Source organism: Myodes glareolus, chromosome 16 (genome assembly GCF_982192425.1).
Source record: "Myodes glareolus chromosome 16, mMyoGla1.1, whole genome shotgun sequence".
NCBI classification, from domain to species: Eukaryota; Metazoa; Chordata; class Mammalia; order Rodentia; family Cricetidae; genus Myodes; species Myodes glareolus.
In genome coordinates this window covers 22,477,123-22,491,144 of record NC_142041.1, presented here as the reverse complement: position 1 = coordinate 22,491,144, position 14,022 = coordinate 22,477,123, and the positions used below count along the sequence as shown (strand labels likewise).

Below are 14,022 nucleotides of genomic sequence, written 5' to 3'. Positions count from 1 at the left end.
GGACCTGCCCCTGGAGCTTCCGAGGATAAAGTCTGAGAACGTGCATGTCTGGGAAGTTATCAGATAATGCCCATGCAGTTACTCCTGGGGTCAAGTTTTAAGGACAACCGCTTTAAAATGAAGCCTACCTTAAAACATTTCCTCACCGGATTTGCTATGCAAAGATAATCACACGGAAGGCCTGGGGTACCAAGTCACAGTGAGTGGGTGAGCTTGTAGCCTCATGGCCCCGGCATGCGAGGGAACAGTATTGCCAGAACTATGTAGACTGGAGGGCCACAAATCACAGCCCTAAGGAGCTGACCACTGAGAATGAGGTCAGCAAATGGTCCTGGTTGAGCTGTGCTGGGGAGCCAGACAAGTGGTACCAGAGGTCTGCTGAGGGCAGAAGTCAAATAGGGTACACTGACGCACAGCTTTTCAGCACATGGGGTCAAATGGGGTACAGCTGTTGTCAAAATCCACAGGCTGCTTGGCTGGCCCTGAAGGGAAAGAGCTACAGAAACTGGGGCAAGAAGCCAGAAATGAGCTCCTACGGTGTGGTGCTGTGACAGTCTGGGTGATCATATTTCAGGGCGACTGTCTCCAAAACCCTCTCTATTCCTCCTTTGGTAGTGCCGAGGGGCTCCCCTGTGGCAGGAGTGAGGTGAGGCTTTGGAGATGAGACCAAACGCTCTTTCCTTCCCTTCATGCTGGGTCCATGGTGTCAACCACGGGCAGTGGTTTGACCTCTGATGTCCTCCTGTCTCCAGGCTTCATTTCTCACCCATAGAAAATGACTCAGCTGCAGTGTTCAGAGCGGCCCTTGGAGCCACCAGCACTGGGCTGATGGGCAGATACTTGGCTTCTGTCACTGCTCTCCAAGTAATGGGGGGCAGTGTGGATAGTAGTGTCCCTTAATACCAAGAGGGGGCTTCTCAGAAAGACCGCTGCCACTCCTCCTTTCAGCTGACAGGATAAAGTTGTCTGTATGCTCTCTTTAGTCCCAGGCTTCCAATCATTGTCTACCTGGCCAGAATGAAACCATTTTTTCCTTTGTGTCTTTTATCCCTTTCCTTACATTTCTTTCTGTTCCGTGCAGCAGGGGTCTCTGGGCTTTCCCCTGCCCTTTGGGATACAGGTACGGTAAAAAGACGTTTTGTCTTGAGAAGTCACAATATAGTTGGAAAGACTCCGGTAGAGACATAATTAAAACATCGCAATGTAAGTATGATTCCTCAAAAACGCACATGCCTCTTTAAGTCCTTGGTTCTTACTGTTCTTCTGACTAGATATTCCTCCTCAGACCATTTCGTAACTCTCACCCAGGTCATTGCTGAGTAATGGCAGGAAACTGAACCCTACTCATTCTCAGACCGCTAACTCCATGCAATTTGTTGGCTTAATTTCTTCCATTTGCCTCATGAAATTTCCTTTGTGAAATGGTTTTGCATGTGTGTGTGCTGTACGTCAACGTATTTCAATGTGGGGGCACATGAATAGGGGCACCTGTGTATCAGTGTGTTTGTGGTCGCTTGGCTTTTATGTGGGTACCAGTTTCTGGGTATATAAACTCTGACCCTCGCTCTTGCCATTCAAGAACTTTACCCACGGATCCATGCTCCTCCTTGATTCTCTTACAGACGTCCTTTTCTAACAGCCTCATGGTTCTTGTCATTTTCTGATTGGACCGTAAATTCTTGAGAACTACCACAAAACTGCTGCTTAATACTCGATAATCATTTCTCCTTTATTCCTTTAGAATGTAGATACCCAGATGAAATTTTTCTCAAGTCACCTACATGGATAGGAAGCCTGTCTCTCTGGAGAACCTTTTCAAGCCTCCTGTCTTCATCCCAAGCTTTCTAGAATCTTCATTGCCTGCTCTGACTGTCCTGAGCAGATTTTAATTTGCTGTCTCACTGTCATTTACTTAGGCACTGTGTCTTGGGCAGTTCAGACACAGTATTTAATCTGCACAGTCCTTAGCAAAGCCCACATTCCTTTCTTCTTTCCTTCCTTTTTATTTTTTATTTTTTATTTTATCGATGACACAGGATCACGGAGAAAGTCTTGCTCAGGAGGAGCAAGGGCGGCCAGGCCATAAAGTCTATATAATCCCATACCCACGTTCTGTAACTTCCTCCTACTCCTTGTCCTGGGTCCCTTTCAGGTTTCCACCATTCCCGCTCAAGACTTTTCCCCACATTTCCACTGCCTCTCATTTCAGCATACTTCCTCCTGCAGGATACCTGGGCCTGACCAATCCGGACTGCCCCTCCAAGGCTAGGTGGAGAGATGCTGTAGGTGCGGTATGCATCCTGGGCAGAGCTAGCTCCCAGGCCCTCCGCACAGGCTTGGCTGCTAGGTGCCCAATGGTTCATTGCAAGGACAGCAGTGATGGCACAGGACAAGGGATGCCAGGAGGGAGGCAGCTGTAGAAGGAAGGCGCAGGCGGACAGGCAGCGCTTTATCCTCCGAGGGTGCGGGCGGCACAGCGCGCGCATGCGCATGAGTGGCGCGCTCGCACTCCGCCCTCCCGCGAGCCGCCCTTTCACCCTGGCAACCGCGGCTCGGCAGCGGCGCGCGCGCGGGTTGGGCGCGGACGGGCGGGACCTCTGCGGGACGGGACCGGGCAGGCGGCGGACGAAGGTAGCGGGTCTCAAAGGCTCCTCACTCGGTTTCGGTGACAGGTTCGGCCCGGAGGGCTTAGTCCCTTGCCATGGACTCGCAGAAAGTAAGCGGGGGGGCCACGGCGCCCGGCCGGGTGGGTGGGCGGGGCGCGCGGGGCTCGGCGGCGGAGGGCGAGGCCGGGCGTGGGACCTGGGACCCACCCGAGCCGACCCAACCTGACCCGGGAGCCCACGGGTTGCAGGGGCCTCGCCCGTGACCCAGGCCTACCTCTGTCCAGCACTTGGCTCCGGGCCGGGACTGCGGGGAGGAACCCACGAGCGGCACCGGGGTCCCTGCCGCTTCTGCGGACGCTAGGCCCTTTTCTTCCCGCAGCCCGCAACGTGCTCCCAGGGTGGGTCCCTCTTCGGCAGGCGTGCCCTGGCTCTGCCTCGCGTGGGGGCCTCCCCGCCGGCCCCAGAGCTGGTGTCCTTTTGCTTCTCTTCAGCAGGGTCCCTGCTCTGTTAGGTCCGGGAACCGAATCTCCTTTGTACCGCTGCCCACTGCCTTTCTCGTGGCTTATTTATAAGCAGATCTCAGTGTCTGCCTGATTGAGGAAAAAGACAGTTGTCAGCCGCCCCACGCTCGTCCGCCAGTTGGTGTAGCTGGTCACAGTTACCTAGTGGTCTTGTGGAATGTTTAACACTTGGAGAACAAGTTAAGGAAAGATCTACCGAGTAGCCTTATTGATTAAGTAAAATACTTGAAGAATATAGCCAGTGTATTGAATACGACCGCAATTGAATTTTTAACGTTCAGTCATAATCCCTGTATAGAAAAATTAAACCACCCTACTCTCTTTGTTGTATTATAGTTTAATTGAAATATACTCCGGTATAGGGGAAAAAAGTGTTATTAATAATGCAGCAGGGAAAACAAGGACACATGTAAGAGGCCATTCTTTTTTATTATTGAATAGAAAGGCTTATAGCACAGCTGTGCAATTTTGAACTGGATTCACCTTCTTGAGGAGTTGCTGGCGATGTGGGGCGTGAATAACATGATGCATCAAGCATTTACTATTGCAGTATTTAACAGACGTGTCCGTGATTCCATTGTGTGTGCCTGCCTTGAAACCCATTTGGGTATATATCCAATTATTATCTCCAGAATTATTACTCTGATATCTTTTAAAAGATACTTAGAATATATGAAAAGTTTTGTATATTTTGACTATGTATAAACTTAAGACATTCTCCGTCGAAGCTTATAAGACATCGCAAGGCTTATTAGGGGAAAGGCGTGTGGCACTTGGATCGACTTTAGTAAAGGTCAGACGGAAGAGCAAGTAACTTGGGAATCCAGAAAGGTGACTTGCAGGGTACAGTGTATTTGCTAGCTGTGTCTACAGAGCAGGTCACCAATAAGTCTGTTTCGTCATCTGTTCTCCACAAGTGAGGAAATTGTATAATATAAGAGAAAAACTGGATAAAATATTCCATTACAAAAACAGTATTTTAAAGCTTATGAATATTTTGTACTAAAATAGTCCACGCATGGTAAAATACTAAAAGTGTTTTAACGTAGATTGTCTATCAGGAGATACCGAAGAATCAAGAGGTAAAGGTTGTGCCAGTAAGCACCTAAGGTTGGAGCCAGGTTGTTCTCATTTTAGAGAGTGTAGTTGTGCACCCACAGGACACCATATGTAGTTTCTTCAGAGGTAATAAAGAATTAGCTATTTTAACTAGCACTAATGTATCTTATTGGAATAACTCTGGGAATCAACTTTTCAATAGTGGAAGTATGTTGAATTTGACTGGAGGTATCAAGCAATGTTTCTAACGAGGAGAACTTGTTTTATGGCTTACAGTGGAGATCCAGTGTTAATGTTTGTAACTCCTGCTGTCAGCCTGAGCTTCCTAATTTAATGAATTGCTGTAGAATAAGTTGCTTGCCTCCAATAGTAATGGACTAAGCTGGATGCTCCTGTCTATTACATAAGACAGTAGTGTCCCCATAGCATGAGATTTAGATGCTCTTTCCTGGTAAAGAATGTTCAAATTAACATGGTCGAAGAGAGGATACCTCAGTCTATAGAGGAGGTAGTTGCATGCTGTAATTGGCAAGGAAGGCCTTGGGATGTAGGTTGTGAGTTATTAAGAAGAGCCAGTTCTCTGGTCATACTGTTTACAAGCTGTAAGAGCTTGGATAATTTGCCATTAGTCTCCATCTCTTCATCTATAAAATAGACACAACCACTGACTCTCTAAGAGTTAGGAGCCTTCTGTCCGTTTCAAGACTATTATCTGTTAGCGTTTGTTAATCTCTAAGCTTAGCCTCAAAATAACATTTTCCTTTGCAAATTCAGTCTAGACTTTAAAATTTTTAAGGTGTATTTTCTACTTGTGTATCTTTTAAGAAATTATTTCCGTAGGTGGTGCCAAGAAAGGTTATTAAATGCCAATAGCAAGAGGACGGAGAGATGTGACCCAGGCAGTCTTACAATGGAGACTTAACTGGGCATCTCGTGGGAGCTGGCTGCTGGTTGGTCAGCACATGGGTCAGCTTCACCAGCTGCTTTTCTGGTCCGTGGAAACGACTTGGATGGCAGTGTTTTGTTAGCAACAGATGCTCTGTTTGAGTAGAGGAAGAAGACGCAGTTGTTGTGGGTATATAAGGCAGACTGTAGGATACAGAAACAGTATTATCTCCTAGAAATGAACAGAGGGATCTTGTTTATATTGAGTTTCTGGGACACTTTTGTGAGCAGGATGTGCTATGGATAGGTGGCTTTGTTTGATCCTCAGACCTTTTGAATATGGCCTTAAGTGGTTCTGAGATAAAATCTGGGAGGTTTCTTTACCTGAAGAAATGTGCACATCCAGAGAAAACACTGAAACAAATGGAGAGTTGTACCCCTTGGGTGCTTTTTTGAATTTGGTAGTGCAAATTAAATTTTGGTACAGATCACTGACTCACAGGGTTTCCTGTTTCCAGGAAAGGTGCTTGTTATAGCAATGAGGATGAACGGATAAGGACAGAGGAAGGATGTTATCAAGAGAGGCTTTGTCAGTTGCTTTTCCAGTTGTTTCTGCATGTTCTTCCAACTTAGGTCGGAACTCAGAGGTCTCCTTTATACTGCAGGGTAAACCTAGACTGGGGAGATCTTCATTTGGCTTCCTTATCTGTTTCCTTTTATAGTCTGATACCTGCTGTACAGTTGAGAGACCAACTCCATATCTGCACAGCTATCCAATTGACCCATGTTCCAAGTTACTTGTTCTCAATTTAAAAAAGAAAAATAGTTCTCAAGGAATGTGAAGAATGAAAATTGGGTATCGTCCTGCATCCAGTCCTGTGTCCGACTCCTTTGAGCTCTCGCAGCCCAATCCTTTTACAGTTTGGAGAGCCACACAGCAAAGGCAGTCTGGATTCCCACCCGGTGGGTTTTCTCACAGTCCACACTTTCCCGTCACCTCCCTTCAGGACGGAATCCTTGGCTTCTGAATACCGAAACAGCTAAGGTAATTAAAATTTGAAAAGTTAGTCCCTAACAGGTGCTGGAGAGGTGACTTGGCAGTTAAGACCACTTCCTGCTTTTGCAGAGGACCAGAATTTGATTCCCAGCACCCGTATCTGGTAACTCACAACCACCTATGATTTCAACTCTGTGAGCTCCAACTCCCTCTTCTGGACTCTGGTCACTTATATGCATGTGCACACCTCCCCCTATGTAATTATATACATAATTAAAAAGGAAATAAATCTTGAAGACAAACTATTCCTAGGGACAAGTCCTGTACAGTAGTCAGTTGTTTGTTTGCTTTAGAGACTTGTCAAGTATAGTGAAGTATTGCTTGCTGATACAGAACAGAAGGCAGGGGAAAGTCTGGCTCTGGTCTGTCTTGCTGCCCCAGATAAGATCACTGTACAGTATGAGCATCTCTTCTCTCTTTATTTCCTTTTCTTTTTGGGGGGTGGGATGAGAATCATACTTCTAAAGTAGAGCTGTGGGCAGTGAAGTGCAGTGCAAATGAACCCTATGAATGTTTGTGATCTCTTTACTCACATATAGGTATCTTTGTGTTTTACTTGAACTTGGGTATTTCTAGATATTTGGTAATGAGGCAGGTTTTTTTTTCTTTTTAAGTTTGAACATAATGCTTCTTTGCAATGCTTGAATGAATGTAAACAGGGTTATTCATGCAGCAAGCACGTACTGGATGCTTGCCCTAGTGACGGACATCCCACACTGACTGGAGCGGCCATACTTTGAAGCAGGTGGATATATCAGCAGTCTTTGCTGTATTTTCACCTCAGCTGTTTTCCCAGCCTCAGCATTCAGATATAATTACTGATGTTTGTTGGCTGATAGTGAATTAATTTTGATATTTAATTATTTTTTAAATATAATAATTATGTTTAAAGTGTTAGCATCCTCTGTTAGGTAATAATACAAATAATACAAGTTTATTGCAGGGAACGTTAGTTATAAAAAAATGAAAGTAAAATCACCTATATTCCTATATCTTGAAGATAACCACATTCAACATTTAATTTGCTAGTTGCCTTTTTCTGCAAATAGAATCTTAAAACACTATCATACTATACATACTGCTTTATAAATTGCCTTTATATTATATCTTGGACATTTTCCAGTTTCTTAGCATTCTACATACAGCATTTAATAATGAGTCAGCATAATGCTTCCATATGAATGTGATTCTTGATTAAATTGGTTGCTACCCTTTTGTTGGATATTTATGTTGGTCCTAGAGTTTTAAGGTTATGAATAATACTGAAAAGGAACATTCTTGTAACCAAGTCTCTGCCCTACATTCTTAATAAACCACTTGGCATAAATTTGGAGAAATGGAATTACCAATTACTTAAAATTCTTGAGATATTTTGCCCACTTGCCCTTCAGAAGGTCTGTGTCAGTGTGTGTCGGCTGTGTATCGGCCATGCTTGAGTGCCTCCATCTCCGTCTCCTTGTGCCTCCCAACCTCTGGTTTGCTTGGTAGGGTGTGCTTTTATGCCAGTAGGGGTCTTGTTACTCAGATGGACATCGGGACTAGGTAAGCACTGAGTCCCTGTCAGGGGCCTGGGACCTTGAATGTTCAAGACTTACGTATGGGCTGAGCTAAGGGACTCAGGGGCTTATAGCTCCAACCTTGAGAACTAGAGGTTTATAGTCCCTGCCCTTAGACGCCTGAGCCATCTAGCTGTCTGTGCTCAGGTAAGAGGCTTACTCCCTCAGGGGCTTACTCCCTCAGGGCTCTGGTTGCCAGTGACCTGACCAGTCAGAGCCTGAGTTCTAAGCAGCAGCATAAACAGCCGCCAGTGCCAGCCATTTTACAGGTCTAGTGCTTTGGGTGTTAGAACCCTTTGTGGCTAGTGCTTTAGCTCTACCCATGTCAGGCCCCTAAGCCTTCAAGGCTCAGACTCTAAAGCCTAAGTGAACAGTGCCCGCCGTCTTGGCCACCACCTTGCTGTTCTGCTTTCTCTGGACGTGTGTCACCCTTTGTCGTCTGCTGCCTTCGCTGTGCCTCTTCTGTCCCTGCAGCTGTCTGAGCTCGTCACTGTCTTCTTGGTGTTGCTGCTGTCGTGGCAGCCACTCCACCTCCATTGCTAGGGCCACTCTTACCTTTCATGCTACCGTCTCAGCCCATGCTACTTAAGAAACATCAGTAAATGAGAAAAATGTGTAATTGCAACACTTGGGGCAGCACAGGAGGATGCTAAATAGTGGGCTGAACAGCTTGGTTGTATAGCTAAGAGGAGGGCTGTAGTATACAAATGAGGGATAGTATTTTTGCCAGTCGTTGCTCCGGCTTCCAATTTCACCAAACACTGCCATCTGTTGAGTTACTGAGGTGGTGTTTGTCTTCCATCTTGAGTGAAAAGAGCTCAAAGGTCATCTTAAGTTTCAGCAAGGCTTGTTATCCTGGCACAGAATTTTCTGAAGCCAGGACAGGTTGTCTGAAGTGGTTGTGACTTGAGTGAGGCCTCCCGGAGCAGGGGTCCTGGCTTCAGTTGTGTTGATGCTGCAGCCCAAGCGTTCTCAGAGTAATTGTAAAGTATCCAAAACTGCCAGGCTACCATGAGGGCAATTTGGCTGGTTGCCAGAGAAGGGATGCCTGGCATAAGGGAGGCTGTGTACTGCTATTCAAAGACCTGAGCAGCTGTTTAACTCATTGACAGAAAAAAAAAAAAGAAAAGTTTTTGGGGTATTTACAATAAAGACTTAAAGAAAGTGTGACATGAAACTGCTGTCCTGAACAGCATTTAATAGTGCGTGTGCTAATTTAGCCTGTCCCCCGGGGCTCCAGGGAGTGTGCTCCATCTCATCCGTCTCTCCTCTAACACCACTGAGTGGAGCAGTGCTCCCCATGGTTAGAACCTCTTGGGTCTTTCCCGCACTTCCATGCCCTGCCTCACAGATGGGAGACTCCCTCTTCTTCTGACTCTCACCTTACTTGGCTCAGGATAGAAAGACATGCTTCCTTCTCCTGGTTCAGTTCCTATTTGGTTCACTCCAGACCATATTTACTCTCAGTATTACTCACAGCTGCTCACTGACCTTAACTATTCAGGATTGTCGGACTCCTGGCCATGTTGGTTCTCCTTTGTTACCTTCTTGCATCTTTCCTGAACCTGACACTGTTGTTAGACATGTTTGCCATTCCTCTGCTCAACTGGTGAGACTTACCGTCTTAGCTTATCTGCTGGATGAGGCTTTCTAATTTTCAACTCTCTAATTACCATGAGGAACAAGATACAACGTGATATAAAAGGCACCATTCTGACTGCAGTTAGAGTCCTTGATTCCTTTGCTCTAGTTACTGAATCCTTGTCATTATTTCTTCCAGACCCCCATGGGGGCAGCAGCCCATGGTAGTGTAAAAGCCGAAGCTCCTGAAACAATGCCTGGGTTTGAACTGTGACTGTGGGTTGATAGCTGTGTGACCTAGATCAGGTTAACTTCTGAAATCTTACTGCAACCATAAATTGTTGAAAGTCCTTATAATGATTTTAAAAATATTCCTGACATTGCTTACTAAATAATAACTTATTTGAATATAGTAGTAGATTGGCCTCCTAAATTGTGGGTGCACTTGTGGTCTTCACAGTGATTCCACTTTTGTAGATCTTCACTGTTGTAGCTATGAATGTGGAGTTTGTCTCAGAAGTCTCTTGGTCTGAGGAGCTACTGATGGGAAAGCCCTTGTGTCAGTATTTCTTAATCATGACACACAGATGATGGTTGGTGACCTAAGGTAAAATTGGGTCCTGTTGGTTTGAGGTCATTTGTTCTAAAAACGGGAAGTTCATATATCATAATATGAGAGGCTTGTTGCACTGGTCAGGTTTTAGATAAGTAGCCCGAGTTGGCAGTTTTGCTGTTGTTGTTGTTGCCATTGGATGCAGCTAAATTAAGACTCAACATTGGAGTTATCAGATGTTCCTGGACCGCATAAGTTAGAACAATGCCATTTCAAAGTGGTGAGCAACAGCTACTTAGCTTCCAACTTCAAAATGGCATGCAGGGTGCTCTAGGGTGCACTGATTGAATCCGTGCAGTCTCCTGAAAGCCCTGCTCCAGCCCATGACACTGATGAGGAGGTTGGTGGGAGGTCCTCAGGTTAATGGGGTTTATCCAGCCCTGTCCAGCTCTCTCTCTGGCTTCCTGGTTTCCTCTGTCCAGCATTTCTGCCTTGATGAAGTGCTGCTGTTGGGCTCAGAGCCCTGGCTCTCACCAGTCGTGTGTGAAACAGAAGGAGCAGATAGATCTTCCGTAGGCAGTACATGTTGTAACCTGCTTTGATGAGTCCACGGGTTTTTCTTCTAAATTTGAAGCACAATCATAGTTGTTTCGATGCTCTCAGATGTGCTGATTTCCTTCTCATGAACCTTTGATCTTTTCCGTATCAGATAGTACGGTGTAATAGTTGATATTGATTGCTCTCCTCTGAACCCCTGCCTCTGTGGCTTATTAACTCCAAGTCTCTGGACAAGCTATGTGAACTTCTTCATGTCTTGGCTTCTTTGGAAAATGAGGATAATATTAATATCTTACCTTATATGATTCTTTCTCATTTAAAATGTGTGTGGGTGTTTTGCTTGCATGTGTCTGTACTCTGTGTGCATTCCGGCTACAGACACCTGTGAGCAATTATGTCCTCTGAAAGCAGCCAGTCCTCTTAACCATGGAGCCATTTCTCCAGACCCATTCATAAGAACCTTGAAAAGATTAACTGAATTAAGAAGTAAAAAGTTTTAGGTGACCTCGGCTCCTGACAGTATGACAGTGTTACTGTATCTTTGCCCAGTCTATTGATTGTACCTTTACTCCACAGCTCAATGTGATTATAAATATAAGTGGTGCTCCCTTGAAGGAAGTGCTTTAGGCATTGTACATCCCAGATTACACTGATCCAGTCTGGGATGGTGGCAGTTGTGCATGACCAGGGTATATAAACCCTTTTTTCTTGTTGACTTGCCAGTTGTGCTATTCTAAATTCAGTCAGTTAATTGATAGACCCGATTCTGATGACGTGGTCTTTTGAGCTTGTGGTGACTGTGCGGCATGACAAGCACATCCGCTAAGCCTGCGTGTCCCTGGAGGCAGACTGTGTGCTTTGCCATGACCTAGTGTAGTGAACAGTTTTCAGAGCCTGTCTTCAGACCTGTATCATTTAGAACTTTTACTTATTACTGAATGAAGTATTACAAAAAATATAGTTACATAAATAAGTAAGCTGCAGATGGTTTATATGGCCTTTATCTATTAATGTTTCTCATGTTAGCCATAAATTTTGGAAGGTAACAGGAGGCTTGAGATCTGACATGAGCCAAGATCCTGGTAGGCACCCTTTCTTGCAGATAGACTCCCATGGTGTAGATAACCAGTTTTCATCGTGAGTGCCTTCTTTCCCAGGAAGCCTAGGTACTATCCCGAACACCACAGTGCTTATCAGATAACCTCTGTTTAAACAGTACATTGCATGTGTCCTAGAATCATAGTTATGAATGTGTGATCTCCAGGTGGGAAGAGAGTCTTCTTAGAAGAACTCAAAACAGTCTACACAGCTGGGAGGAGGTGAAAAAAGTTGTAAATTGTGGCACGGGCTTAGGGAAGATCATGAGGGTTTTATATGTTGTGTTCAGGGTTTTTTTTTTCTTTATACAAGAAACAGTGAGATGCCTCTGAAAGATGTCTCTTGGTGGTATATTGTTATTTTAATTGAAAAATGAAGACTGATTATTGTGAATAGGGACTATATCTGAGGTTGGTTAAAAAGTTTTGTTAGACTGTGGACTTTGCTATAGATTGAGGCATGATGGACTTGTACTAGGATTGTTAGTTACTAGCTAAAGCTATTTAGGAATAAAGTGATAGAACTTTGCGGCTATGTATAGATTATAATTCAGGGGAGGAAATAATGATAATTGAAATTTTTGAATTTGTGTCCTTTATGGAACTAGAACACTAGAATGGCCACAGGGAAGGAAGATTATGATATGTTGACTTTTGAGACAACTAAGTGAAATTTCAAGTAGGATGCATCTTGAAATGGTCCGGGGCAAAGGAAAGGCTTGTGCCTAAGAGCTCTGGTCCTGCTGCTATGCCCAGTGCCTCTCACTTTAGTGGAGGTGTCGGGCTTTGGGCTTCTGCCTCACCTTTGTCTTTTGTGTTCCTGTGGGAAAACTATGGATGAAATTTGAAGTTCTAGGGAGATCAACTGGGGCAGCTGAATACATGTTGTTTATATCTGCCCTGGCATGCTGCTATTATGTCTAGAAACTACAAGCAAGTGAAACCTCTGCTGATTTGGCACCTATTCAGTCTGCTCTCCCTAAGTGTGTGTTCCAGAGTGGTCACATACTAGCTCAGTTTACTACGCCTCTTCCCTGGGCCCTGTCACCTAGAGAAAACTGTTGTCTGTCTGACACACACACGCTGAGGTTGAGATTCCAAAGCCAGCTCACATTGTTATTCTGTAGTTTACCTTAAATATCTGGATACTCTGTTCTACTGTACTCCAGGTTCTTCTGTGGTGGTATTGTTTCCTTCCTGGGTTAGCAAGTCCCATTCATGAAATAGAAGGGTTGAAGCCCTGGTGCCTTCATAATTTAGTTCTTAGTACTTCCTGTGGAATGTGCCTCATTTTTTACACTAAGTGAAGCCGTTGACCAGAGTCCTTTGCAGTTGTTCAGCTTCTCCATAGTGGCGGATTAAAGGGCAGGTTGATTCAGAGGCCGTGGGCCCCTTTTTTCAGCAGTCTGTCCGTAGGGAACTTTCAGGATATTAAATACTGAAAGCACTTTATCTGCGTTAGCTGCCAATGTCACATTCGTTTCTTTTATTGATCTAGGTGTTTGCTGCAGTTTATAATGTGTTCAGTAACTCTGTTAGATGCTTTCCTGTTGCTGTGATAAAAAATACCTTGACAAAAGCAGCTGAAGATGGGGTCTATTTAACCCACAGTCCCAGGGTTCACAGGCCATCATGTGGGGAGTCAAGGTGGGAGGAACCGGAAGGAGCTGCATGTGACATAATCACAAGTAGAGAGTGGTGAATTAGTGCATCGTATATTCTGATGCTCAGCTTGCTCTCTCTGTACCTGACTGCCCAGGAAGTGGCACCACCCACACTGGGTAAGTCCCCACCTTAATCAATACGATCAATGTGACCATCCATAGACATGCCCACAGGCTAGTCTAACCTAAGACCTTCTTCAGATCCCTTTCCAGGTGATCCTAGATTGTGTCAGTTTGGCAATTCAAATGAAGCATCACAGGGCTGGAGAAATGTCTCAGTGGTTAAGAACACTTAATGCTCTTGCAGAGGACGACATTTTGGTCTCTGGCACCCACATGATAGCTTACACATATAACTCCAGCTCCAAGGGATTCAACAACCTATTCTGACCTCCACAGACATGTGGCTTCTATAGTCAGGCAAAACACTCAAATACATAAAAGTAAATAAATCTTAAACAAACCAAATCTGTCACAGTGGTTTTGACAGTAAGTGTGATCTTACATTCAAGGGCTCCAGTGCCCTTTAGAGCTGGCTTATCTGGTCTCACATCGTGGTGTACCTCATAGCCAAGGCTGCAAAGCTCTGGTCACCTAGTCTGGCCTTGGGTTGTTATAGTGTCACAGTAAGGTACAGCCACCCCTCTCCGTCCCGCTGCACTGGTGTCCAGGTTAAACTGAAATGTGAGCCCGAGAGGTTCTGCCTTCAAAAGATAAGACTGTTTTCCACAAATGCTGTACCAGCCTTTAACGGCCATTCTCCCCAGTGTTTCCTGCCGTCTAGCACCGCAGTGGAGAACTTCTTTCCAGAAGGCTGCCGTGGCCCTTCCTGGACCAGTACAATTTGAAGAGGGTCTTTGATTCTTATTGTGATAATAGCAAGAC

The 14,022-nt window shown here is 45.0% G+C and overlaps 1 protein-coding gene across 3 annotated transcripts in view; it reads left to right on the top strand.

The window, feature by feature from the left end:
• Positions 1-2,559: 2,559 nt before the first annotated feature.
• Fsd1l (fibronectin type III and SPRY domain containing 1 like) overlaps positions 2,560-14,022 on the top strand; it is a 63,289-nt gene continuing 51,826 nt past the window's right edge. For all 3 annotated transcript variants that reach the window (XM_085677152.2, XM_085677151.2, XM_085677150.2), the window contains exon 1: positions 2,560-2,716. In XM_085677152.2, coding sequence (XP_085533278.2) covers positions 2,702-2,716 — 15 coding nt within the window. In that variant the 5' untranslated portion in view covers positions 2,560-2,701. The remainder of the gene's footprint in view (positions 2,717-14,022) is intronic.